Below are 13,247 nucleotides of genomic sequence, written 5' to 3'. Positions count from 1 at the left end.
AGTACACACCTGCATGGCACAGATGGCAGTAGAGTGGGCCACGTCAATTCTATTGGAGACTTTAATTTTCCTAATATAAATTGGTCAAGCCGGCTTGCAGCAACGGCTACATCAAAGGAATGCAACAACTTCCTTGAGGTCTGCCTCAACATTAATTTATCTCAAGTGCTCACAGAACCAACCCGTGTCACCGATAACTGCCAAAATATTCTAGACCTTCTTTTAACAAGTAATCCCGAGGGCGTGCGATCCATTGCGTATCTTCCTGAAATCAGCGACCATAAAGTCATTCATGTCGACTTAGTAATTAAACCCGTTTTGACCCCGACTGTTAAATAGAATATTCGTTTGTATGAAAACGGCAATTATGAAGCAAATAATTATGAACTAACGCAATTTTACCCTAGTCTTGCAAGTTCTTTTACTTGTCATACCATGGGTGAAAGTTGGCTCATTTTCAAAGAGAAACTAAACAATCTAGTTTGCAAATACATTCCCCAAATTAACATTTATTCCAATTCAGCACAGCCCTGGTTCACTAAAGCATTGAAGCGATTAGCAAACAAGAAAGAACTTCTCTTCCGCGCAGCTAAGTCCCATAACACCCTTGACGCATGGAATAAATACAAAGACGCTGAAACTGCCTATCTGGAAGCCATACATCATGCCAAACGCTCATTATTTTATTTTGATGTGCCGAACATGCTTAGGAACCACCCAAAAAACTTTGGCAAGTCTTAAGCCCACAGGACACGCAAACTATTACCCTATCAAATGAATCAGGTAATGCCCTAACCGACGCTTAATGTGCTCACTTCTTCAACACAGCCCTTGCAACAGTTTTTACTCAAGAAACTGAACTGTCATTTTATATTCCCCATGCGAACTTTCAACGTACCATGCCACCAATTACATTTTTTCCATCCGGCATTTCATCCCTCATAGACAATATCGAACTTTCATCGGCAGCTGTTGTGGAGGACATTAGGTCTAAACTTATTAAAAACGCTAAACATATTTGTACAGTATATTTCTGTCTTCTATTTTCACTGTCAGTTTTAACGGGCGTGCTGCCTCCAGATTGGAAACACGGAAAGGTCGTTCCAGTTCATAAATGGTGCAACAAACAAAATTAAATTATCGCCCCATCCCACTGACCAGTGTACCCTGTAAAATCCTTGAACATATCATCTACAGACATATCATGGACTTTCTTGATACCAACCATATTTTTTCATCCTGCGCAGCATGGCTTCAGTAAAGGTTTTTCCTGCGAAACGCAGCTAGCTATGTTCGTTCACGACCTGCATGTAAACCTTGACTCTAACTTCCAGACTGACGCCATCTTCCTAGATTTCGCCAAAGCTTTTGACGAAGTTGCTTATGAGCGTCTACTACTAAAACTTGCCGCATTATATCTTAATACCGATATCTTATCATGGATTAAAGAATTCTTAAGTAACCGTTCACAATCAGTCTTTGTCAACAATCAAGCATCTAACTTTCCCCCTGTAACCTGAGGCGTACCCCAAGGGTCCGTCCTTGGTCCACTACTATTTCTAATTTACATTAATGACCTACCAATGCATGTATCTTCTAACATCCGCATGTTTGCAGACGATTGTGTAATTTATCGTAAAATTAACAGTGTTTCAGATAACACGTCTGTTCAAAACGACCTACGAAGTGTAAGGAACGGTGGAACTTTTGGCTAATGGAACTAAACCCTAACAAATGTAAGACTGTCTCCTTCCACCGCCACAGAAATCCATTTGTTTCCTCGTACCAAATTGCTGACGTCTACCTTGAGTTAGTTCCTACAAATATCTCGAAATAACCATTTTTAGCGAATTAACCTTTATGAACATCATCATCCTTTATGAATTATGAAGATCATTTCATCCGCTAACAAAACACTCGGGTTTTTAGAACGCGATTTGCGCCACGCCTAAAGAAATGTAACATTACTAGCGTATCAGTCTGTCGTTAGGGCGAAATTAGAATATGCATCCCCCATTTCGAACCCTCATCAAGTATATCAGATCAATCAACTGTAATCGCTTCAAAATCGAGCTGCAAGATTTATTCATTCTAAGTACTCCTACGACATCAGTATATCAGCCTTAAAAACAGAATCCGGCTTATCACTGCTTACATCTAGCCGCCACATTGCTTGTCTTTGTCTTTTTCACAAGTTCCTTTACAGCTCACTTGGCAAGACAACATACATTCTCCCCCTGGCACGCATATCCAGCCGCACCGGTCACCCGCAACAAGTCGCGCGTCCGCGTACACGCACTGTCACTTTTTCGTCTTCATTCTTTTTTCGTGCAGCAACAGACTGGAACAGCCTTGCAAATGAAATCACAGTCATAATCTGTCCTAGCACAGTTGGAAACACCGTAACAAATTACCTCACCCTGTAATAGAAATATGTCCTTCAATTTTTCATGTATGTATATACCCACGCCTTGTTTAATGCCCCTTCAATGGGGCCTTTAAGGAAATAAAATGAAATGAAGTGCATGCTTCGAACCTTGCTGTCGTTATTTATTAACCGTTAAGGTGTTAAATAGAGGGGACAGCTAATCATGCTAATAAATTCGAAAAATCGACAGCTGCTGAAGTATGTGGTCTCAGTCCGAGTCACACATACTTCCTTTTTGGAAGGAAAATCTTGATGTTTCACTGGAACCCACGGCTATCGAAAGAGCGCACAGGCTTGCCCGCTTCTACAGCGGTAAAAATCGTCTTATAATTGTTAAGCTTGCAAGTTTTGAAAATAAATTGGAAAAAGTATTGTTGCAGGATCGAAACTTCAGGGTTTCTCCTTTTAAATACGGGAAGACTACTCCGGTCATGTGCGGCAGGCAAGAAGCAAACTTGTATGCTCAACAGAAAAAGGTTCCCTTCAAAATCCGTTTTGATAGGCTCCTCCTCGATAACGAGCAGTTTAACTAGAATTCCAACACTGACTTAGTCACTGAATTGAAGGCGTAGCTATTACGACGTGTTCTTGCACCAGCACGCTCTCTGCCTTCCTTGTCAATGCCCATCCAGGTCATTTCACTGCGTTATCACGGCATGTCTTGCATGCTAACAAATACCCAGAGCTATCTGCCAAAAAAAGACATTGTTGAAGGCTTCCTCAATGACAGAAGCACTGACATAGCCGTGATAACTGAATCACGGCTTACTCTGCAAATAGCTGACGAAATTCTGCATGTTAAATCTCTTTTTACACCCTACAAACTTTACAGGAGGGGGCACAGAGGTATTGGTGTGTCGCTATTCATAAAATCTAACTTGCCTTCTTATATACTCACGTTTAATTGTAATAACGAAATTATTTGCGCTTAACTGTCCATTGCCTCTAGCAGACATATAAAATCTAACTTGCCTTCTTATATATTATATAGGGAAGATAAGAAACATGATGCGAGAAACTCGTTTGTGCCTTTGCACCACGTCGAATGTGCACAATGCCCTCTGGAGCTCCCTGCATGTCGCTGTATGAGCCTCTTGACAGCTGTAATTATCCCTGATCGCCCACAAAAGCATTGTAGAAATTGCAGCGCTTACTTTTCTGTTACCGTGCACGTGCAGAGCGAAGCTAGATAGAAAGGTAGAGAGAATGGCTATAACCGAAGTTGCGAAGAAAATTAACAACAGCCTTGCGAATTTTCGCTCGCAGTTGCCGCACTATAAACACAAATTAGCCCATATAGGCGTTTTAACACCTGACATGCCATCCTCCCCCCAGCTTAACATGAGTACTCCCACGAGAAGAAGTAAAATAAGTTAGAACCATTATTTTACCCCGACCTCATTTTAAGGTGCATTACGGTTGTAAAATGGGGGTGCTAAAAAAAAGAAAAAAAAAAACGGTGGCGTACGGTAAATTGGGAGTGTTGAAATATGCTCATACCTGACACGAGTCAAATAGAGAAAGGAATAACTCAGCCGTGACCAACAAGGCTGTCAGCCCCATCGACAACTTCAGAAGAATTATTGCTGCAGTCAGATTCGAAATATCGCGTGCAATGCATTTCCGCGCTGTTTTTCTGTTTGGAGTAGCCGCGCCTTGGCGCTGCAGAGGACGCCGTAAGTCGAAAGTGCGCGCGGAGGAGCACAGGTCTTCGGAGCGCGCACGCGCGCGTGATAAGTGACGAAGGAGCAGCCACTACTAGCGACGGTGCATTCTTCTACTGTTGTTGATGTCTCACAGTTTTGAAACCTCAAGACTCCACGGTAAGCGACTTTGAGCGCCCATTGCCCGTTCTATGAGAGTGTATGTGTTCTAAGTGAGGATACGCGCTCATATTCCTTATTGGAGGCCTCAATGCAACATGGCGCAACAGTTGGCCGTCCAGAACCATTTTGCACGAACACTGTGTTTGGTCGAGCTCTTTCGTATTCGAGGCGACTTGAGTGCTTAGAGTGAAGCGAGAGCACTTATTCATGATATTAGATGATGAGGGACATTGCCGCATCTTGGATGGCTGCGAGCGTTCGACATATGTTCCCCGAAGCGAAAGATACCACCAGAATAGTTACGTGCAGTGTGAAGTGAGCTAATTGTTTCGCCGCCTAAGCGCGGCCTGAAAATGAGTCGACTCGTTAAGGTTTACTGTGGTGCGCATATGTGCGTGTTTGTACAGCGATCACTTGAGCGAGAACCGGCGGAGCTTCTTTGTGTGCGGTATCTACTAGCTGCCGCGTACGTGGCGCTAATCCCCTGGCTCGTGCGATTGTGTGCAGTAGGTCGCTAATTACTAAGCGCGCACTCTGCAGATTTGCCGGTATGCTCCGTGCTATCGTCTGTCTCTCTTTGCGCCCACGCTGCTGATTGTGCAGGCAGTGCGCGATTGCCGCGCATAGCTTGGAGAGTCTGCGCCCATCGACTTTAGTCTGCGGGCGAGAAATGTCGGCGGCGCGTTTGTGTTATTAAAAGCATGTGGTGAGCTTCCAACGGCACTACGGGTCAACGCCGCAAGAGCTGCCGATCAGAGTAATTGAGATGGTGGTGTTACGGCTTGAAGAAACTCTTTATAGTTAGCGTATTGCTTGGCGGCAACAGGTCTTCTGCTTGAGTTCAGATTACTGGATACGCCGTCCCTTGATTATCGGCAGCCTGAGCAAGCGAGTGCCAGTGATGCCTCGACTTGTTTATTGCTTACTACTTGGCTGATATGCCATTGAGTACAAATATTCAGTTTTGATTTCTAGATGCCATATTCCCATTAAAAAGGTGCACTGTTCAGAAAAATTCAAGATCATATCACACTTCACAGCTTTATCTCTCTATGTCACACTCACACACGCACACACGCACGCACACACACACACACACATTGCACGAGTATTAATAACAAAATTTCTGCTGCTGGTCACAAAAAAAAGAAAAGGAAAAGGCTGCCCGATCAACCCATATCTGCAAAAAAAAGTAGTGCTTTCGGTCCTGCATTGTCTGTTGTAAACAGAGATGTACTACCTTGGTATTAAATGTCAGTAACACTCATTAATTCTGCATTCTTTTGTCTCCAGTAATTTGTCTTAGATGATGATGATGATGTGTGGTGTTTTGTGACGCAAGGGCCAGGTTTGGCCAAGAGCGCCATGACATGTGGTAATGTTAATGATGAATTATGGAAGATGTGACTTGGCTGTAAAGTGGCCTAAAAATATTCGCTGTAAATGGCGTAAAATCTACGTGCTATAAAATTATGGCGATGACTAATGACGAATACTATGAACATTAAAATCCATCGTAGAAGGATGATGCAAGATATAAAATATATAAGATGGTAAAATTACTTGGAGCACTGCTGCCTCGCCAGAGCCCTTGAAACACAAGGGCCTAGAGGCATGTGCTATACCAAAGAGCTATCACAGCGGCATCCTCTGAAGAGAGGACCCGCTATGAACATGTGGGGCTAACAACATGCATAATTTGTCTTAGAAGCCATTCATTGTAGGGGATCAGTAAACATTTCATAGCTTAAGTGCACGAGTTGGGCAAAGGTTTTAGTTTGTAAAAAAGCAATGCCATTAAGATATAAAATTTTCGCAAGCTTAGTTTAAGAATAATCGAAGCTCAACAACATACAAAACTCAATGTAGCAGCAGAAGTAATGAAAGATAAACTTGCGACCACCTTTTGCGTGTTCTGTGTAATCATTGTAATGTCTAATTTTCCCCCTTTCTTTCAGGACTGCGGCCTTTTCATTGCCGGCTGTGAGGAAGAAGCGGCTTCACAGCCGGACATCAGGCACATTACAGCAGTTTCCCTTCTCAGCAACAGAGGCCTTGGCATGCTCTTACCTAGTGTTAACTTTTTTCCCTGCATGTTTTACGTGCTATGGCTAGTTCGGTGGCTTATCACTTAAAGTGATTGATGTTACACCTGTTCCATGGGACAACGTATACAGGTTGTCCCACGCAACGTTAGCAAACCTTAAAAATATGCAAATGCCACCTAGCTGCACAGAACCTAGGTAATGTTGTTTGGTGTCGATTGGAGAAACTTGGATTTTTTTGCATTTTGTGTAATTACACAATTAGGCTTACAGTAGTTCATCAACTTCTTTAATATTGTAATTAGATGAAAACTGTCAATTAGAAAATTGTAGGGCAACATGAAAAATTCCCGGTACAGCTTTCTGTGGCTCAATATGTGCTACATAATGTGTTTTTTCGAGCATGAAAAAAGCCCAAGAACACCCACGAAGTGGCTCGAGCGGCCGGTCTCGCGACAATTTTCCGTGTATTTGAGGGCTTTCCTTGTATACACATGCCCTGTATAGGCATGTGTGTACCAGTAAGAAAATAAAAATACTGAAGGAGCCCAACATGATGTATTTCAGAACTAGTGTATCATGTAAATTACTATGTGGTAAAAGAATAAAAAATCCGAAACAACAAGACTGTGCACAGTAGAGGTATGCAGGTGTGTGCATAAGCATAATGACGAAAACCTCGTGCAAGTTCATAAAAATATCCATTAGGTCGGTTTCTGTAACATTATTGTCATCGTTCTTCATCGCTATATTGTTGCAAAAATGTCATCTCTAGTACTGCACGATTAAAAACACAGTTCAAATACAGCATTTGCTTGCACCTTCCCATGCAGAGGAACAGAGAGGAATGTTAATTTTTTTTTTGCTTCTCCGAGCTTCACTTTATGTCCTTCTCACGTTTGCTGAGCTGTTTAAAAAGATATCATAGACACCTTCTAGGGTGTACAGGCAGCTTGAGTACATCGTGCCAGATTGTGGAGGAGCTGACGAGGTCGTAGTGTCTATAGTGGTGTCCGGTAAATGCAAGTTTATTGCATGATGCATTATGCTTAGTACCAGTTAGATTAAGTTATGATTTAAGCAAAATCATTGTTTTCCAGATATATGTCATTCAATGTGTGTTCAAAGGACTGCACGTTTTCAAAGAGTTGCTCATTCTCTAAGTCCACTGTTCGGTGCTGTGAAATGCATGTACGTTGGACAGCATAGTGTTTGGCCTATGCTGTGTTTGGCTGAAGGAAGTATTGGCCCATTTACATGCACATAAAGTAGCATTAAGACAAATGGGAAAAGACAAGGGAAATGCGATACAGCCATGTAGTGAAATTTACACATAAGCAAATTGTTTGATGCCATCTCTAAGCAAGTAAGCAAAAATACAAGAATGTGGCATTGGCAATGTGGCAATACAGGGGCAGTGGTCATTCATCACTATCTGATGTTAAGATTCTGCATACTAACATCAGAAGTATCTTGAATAAGAAAACTTCTCTTTCTCATTCATCGGCAATCGACACCTGTTCTGCGCATATCATCGCACTTACTGAAACTTGGCTATCATCTCAAATTCACGGTAACGAACTCTTTCACAACAGACACCGCTTCGCAGTATATCGCAATGACCGAACTAATCAACGGGGAGGCGGCGTGCTCCTTGCTATTTCGAAAGACATACCGTCATCATGCATCTACACTAATAGCGTCTTGGAAACTGTCTGGGCATCAGTTACTCTTGACCATCAGAAAATAATATTCGGCGTATGCTATAGTCCTTCTTCTCTACGCTCGTTTATTAACGACCTTCATGACGAACTTAACATAATACACACCAGATTTCCATCGGCTTCTTTGTTTTTACTAGGAGATTTTAACTTTCCGAATATTTCTTGGGTTACCCAGCCTTCCACCCTATCTCCATTTTCATCCGATGCCAGCGATTTTCTTGATTTATGCTCTGTTTTTTCACTTACCCAATTAGTCATTAACGCTACCAGAATCTCTGTCGACGCAGCCAACACATTAGATTTGATCCTAACCAATCGAGCCGACTTTGCTTCAGCCATCACCTATTTACCTAACATAAGTGATCACTCTTTGCTCATTTTCAACATTAACACTGCCTGTCCTAAACCTGCAAGGAAGAAAAAGACCATACTAGATTATATTAGAGCAGACTTCGATGGCATTAACAATGAATTATCAGTTTTTACTCAAAACTTCTTCAGAAACTTTAACGAACGCTCTGTGTAAACTAACTGGGATATGTTCACGGCGAAAGTTCACAAACTAACTCAAAAATATGTTCCAAGACGCACCATCACTTCTAATCCTCAAGCCCCATGGTATACCGCCCATATAAGACGCCTATCTAACAGAAAAAAGCGCCGATATCGTACAGCCAGGCTATTACAATGTAATGCACACTGAGATGCATACAAGACTGCCGCTGATGCGTATATAACTGCGCTTAAGCAAGCAAAAGATAACTTCCTCTCTAACACTTTACCATCGATGCTATCTACCAACATTAAAAAATTTTGGCGTGTCATCAACCCGCATACCGAAGAATCTATTAACTTAACTGACGCGTCAGGTGACCCTATTCCGGCTCATTTATGCGCATCAGAACTTAATGAAACCTTTGTTCTAAACTTCTCGCGCACATCAAACACCAAACATCCCGTTCCACTCCGGTATAATTTCACAACTATGCCTCAAATTTTCATCGATTCATCTGGTGTTGCTAAACTTATTGATGCCCTAAAATTTCATTCATCGCCCAGTTTTGACTGCATTCATGCTAAAATTAAAAAAAAAATACAATTGTCCACAGTTTCTTAATACTAACAAAGTTATTTCAGCAGACTCTTGATAGTTCCACTCTGCCAACACAATGGAAAGTCGGGAAGGTGGTTCCATTATTCAAGTCAGGAAATAGAACATCCCCTATAAATTATCACCCCATCTCGCTCACTAGTACTTGTTGCAAACTATTAGAACATGTAGTCTTCACTAACCTTGTGAACTTTCTCGAGTCTAATTCATTTTTTACACCTGCACAGCATGGCTTTCGTAAGTCATTTTCTTGCGAAGCACAACTTGCCAGTTTCACTATCAAACTTCACCATATTTTAGATAGCGCATCAGAAGCTGACTGCATTTTCCTAGATTACTCGAAAGCATTCGACAAGGTATGTCACCGCTTATTATTTTTAAAGCTAACCCAACTGAATATCGACTACAATGTTCTGAAATGGATTGAATACTTTCTTCTTAACCGATTGCAGTTCGTTTACGCTAATAATTTTAACTTGCCTTTCAGCGAAGTTTACTCGGGCGTGCCACAAGGGTCAGTGCTTGGACCCCTTTTATTCCGTATTTACATCAATAATCTTCCTTCCATTGTATCATCTAACATTCTTTTGTTTGCTGATGACTGTGTTGTTTTCCGCGAAATAAAATCCCCCGACGATGCTAACAGTCTTCAGCGTGACCTCTCTAACGTTTCTCTTTGGAGTAATGAATGGCTTATGGAACTTAATACTAATAAGTGCAAAATTATGCGAATACCAAGAAGTGCCAACTCTCCGCCTGTATACTACCTAAATAATGTTGCGTTAGAAGCGGTTACTTCATATAAATACCTGGGTGTTCACATTTCCACTGACCTTAACTGGACGCGCTATATTGAATACATTACTAACAAAGCTAACCGCATGTTGGGCTACGTGCGCCGTAACTTTCCCAAAACTCCATCTTCTTTGAAATTACTGCTTTATAAAACACTAATACATTCTAATTTGGAATATGCCGCCGTGATATGGGATCCGCATCATGAAAAACTGATAACTTTACTTGAGCTGGTTCAAAATAACGCTGCTCGTTTTATCCTGTCCAACTTTAACCGTGCCACAAGTGTAACAAGCATGAAAGCTAATCTTTCTTTACCTCTTCTAGCTTGCTTAGGTGATAAACAGTACCTATGTTTCAGGCATATGGCCTTTTACCGCCATTTACCTTAACAGTTCATTAAACTATTTGCCTTATTTATGTCCAACTGCTCTGAATTCGAAAATTATCATTGATTGGAATATGAAGGTTATGGCAGTGTCTTGAGTCACTGCCAGATTTAAATTTATAGTTGTAGCCATCGTATGTGCGATGACAAAGCATTTTGGAACCAGGTGACTGTTAAGCAGTATGCTAAGTGTGCATATTAGAACAGTCACTTATATTTTTATTGTAAACGTGCATAGTGTGTGTGCACATGTCGAAGCCATAGACTGTGCAGTCTTAATCATAGGTATAATTTTCTGGATAAGGGTTTTTCTGTAAGCATTGTCTAGAATTAGCAGTACGTTAAGGTGTAGTGAAGCCGAGAGAAAATATTGTTAAAACGAAATGCTTAAAGTACATCCTGGAGAGTCCTAAGCACATTTGGATGACTTTAATGCATGTAGTAAAACAAGAATGGGAACTGAGGTGGTTGATTTTTGTTCGTTATTACCAGATGGCACCAACAAACAATGAAGAGAAAAGAAAAGAGGAAGGGAAGTGAACTGGACGAAAGGGCAACTCGATGATGCTTATGGGAGCTGCATTCACATCGGCATGATGCATGCAATCTTCAAGCTATAGGAGCAGCTCTCCTCCTGTTCACTTTGTTGCACATTTGTATTGTGTGTGTACTAAGTCTGGCCCTGGAAGTATTAGGCAGTGCCACTTGTGGCCTTGGTGCTGGATGCAACACATCCTTCTAACCACAGGTGTCATGTATTATGTGAGCCTCAGTTCTTTTGAATTCATGTAACCAACAAAAGTTCCACTTGAAAGGATGTGCCATATTCGCCGCCATTGCCATGTGTAGCACTGGCTGACAGTTACAGGGCGAGACATTGATTAACCTTGCTCAGCTATTATGCAAAACTATTTTACATACAAATGTGGTAATTAGTATTCATGCTAAAAGCCTCACAGAATAAAATTTTTGATCTGCATATAACAATGATTGTTGCTTTGGTTTAACTCAGGGTGCCTTTCTACCTGTTCTGCATTCTGTGGCTGACCACTCCAGCGATCCCAGCAGAATTGTTACACAGGTGTGTTCTTTTGTGATTCTGAGTACTGATATTTTTGTAGCTTATGTTTGATGTAAGTGCACAAATCCAATGAAAAACAGGTTAAAAGATGAGCTGACAGGCATTGTCTCCAAACATTTGTAAGGAAAGAAAACCTTTGTTACAAGTTGTCATTATAGCAACAGAAGAGAGTGTGCGGTACAGCATTGTACCGTAGAAGAATCCGACACATCATACGAAAACCTGTACTAAACTAGGGACTGTACTGAAATGTTATGAGAGAGACCATTTTTTAAGAGTGACAATTTGTCTTTTGGAGGATAAAACTATTCCTTGGGTTACTCAGCCCCATTGCTTGAACTCAACTGATGTGTCCTGCGAAACAGTTTGCATTCATATTTGATACAATCTGCAGCAAAATGTGAAGAAACGGCTGCAAATCTCTAAGGGCCTACTATTTAAGTAGCAACCAGTCTGCCCAGTGTATTGCAGCCTTAGGAAAATGAAATGTGGTATACTGCACCACATGCACACAACTAACTTTTAATTCGTGGGCATTTGTACGCAGTGCTTGAGCAGGACTGGGCAACTGGCTGTTTTGTTCGTGACTGAAACAACTACGTACATCAAGATTGTATTGGGAAGCCACTATGTTTTTCAGTCAGTGTAATAGTCCACAAATGTAGGGGATTTCCATGAACAATGTTTTCTCTGCCACACTTTCGTTTTTCGTTTTTTGCACTCCTGCCTTGCTGGCTGCGAGACGCTTCAGGCTGGCTGAAGAGACAGTGGTAGCCTAGCAGCTGGCCTTGCAAAGCTATTTTGATTTTTTATTATTATTATGGTCCCTGCTGAACGGACACATCAAAAGGCACGGCATATTTGACAAAGTTAGAATGACTTCGAAAGAAGTTTATGAGGGTTCTTTTTAACTTGCCTCTGTCTCCTAAGACCAAATCATGTCAACTTTTAATGAAGCAATGCTCAGGTCGGAAAACTGCAAGGCTGTGTGGGTACTCAAACACCATCATTGCTTTAGCTAGCTGAAGTGCCACCATGACATCAGAGCACAAGCGAAAGACATGGCAAAGGAAAGGTTGGTGGACAAACAGCTCTTTGTGGTAACGATGTAGGTTCAAGGGCTATCATACTGAGTAAGAAAATGTGTTCCTGATACAATGTGAACATAGCGTTAATGCTGAAGAACAAACTGGCCCCATATGCCTAGTCCTACACAAGCACTCGCACAGAAAATGGATGCCTGTTGGCCTTAAGGGCCACCACTGTCGAGATTGACTGCTATCGCTATGACATAGAATGTGTCATCACATGAAACCTTTGCTGCAGTTCGCTGGCTGGGAAATTGAAATCCTGAATGTAAGGTTGTAAATAATGTTTCAATCACAACACAAGACAGCAATTCCTGATACAATGTGAACATAGCGTTAATGCTGAAGAACAAACTGGCCCCATATGCCTAGTCTATATATGCATATGCATATATAGACTGCATATGCCATATGCCTGGATTGAGGATACAAAAATATAAGCTGTTGAAGTTCCACATATAATAAACCGATAATAAATCATCGTTTAGCGATAACTCTGGCAAAAGAGCCACTGTACCATTGCGCTTGTTTGCCAATGACTGCGTCATTTATAACAAAATTCAAATGAGACAAGACCAAGAACTTAACTCAAATCTACAAAATATTAAAAAATGGTGCGACGATGGGCAGATGGCTATAAACCCTCAAGAATCAGTGTCTATGTCTATTTCACATAAAAAGCATACCCTTATTTACTCATACTACATTGATGACAAGAAACTCGAGAATGTTGAAAAACACAAATACTTGGGTTAAACCTT

The 13,247-nt window shown here is 41.4% G+C and overlaps 2 protein-coding genes across 2 annotated transcripts in view; one reads left to right on the top strand and one right to left on the bottom strand.

The window, feature by feature from the left end:
* The window catches only part of LOC129382543 (uncharacterized), a 177,498-nt gene that overhangs the window by 46,505 nt on the left and 117,746 nt on the right, over positions 1–13,247 (bottom strand). The gene's annotated exons all lie outside the window — the stretch shown is intronic.
* LOC129382541 (uncharacterized) overlaps positions 1–13,247 on the top strand; it is a 108,256-nt gene that overhangs the window by 19,433 nt on the left and 75,576 nt on the right. The window contains exon 3 of the mRNA XM_072285826.1: positions 11,330–11,398. Coding sequence (XP_072141927.1) covers positions 11,330–11,398 — 69 coding nt within the window. The remainder of the gene's footprint in view (positions 1–11,329; positions 11,399–13,247) is intronic.

Source organism: Dermacentor andersoni, unplaced genomic scaffold, assembly GCF_023375885.2.
Source record: "Dermacentor andersoni unplaced genomic scaffold, qqDerAnde1_hic_scaffold ctg00000067.1, whole genome shotgun sequence".
Lineage (NCBI taxonomy): Eukaryota > Metazoa > Arthropoda > Arachnida > Ixodida > Ixodidae > Dermacentor > Dermacentor andersoni.
This window is presented reverse-complemented; position numbering and strand designations above follow the sequence as displayed.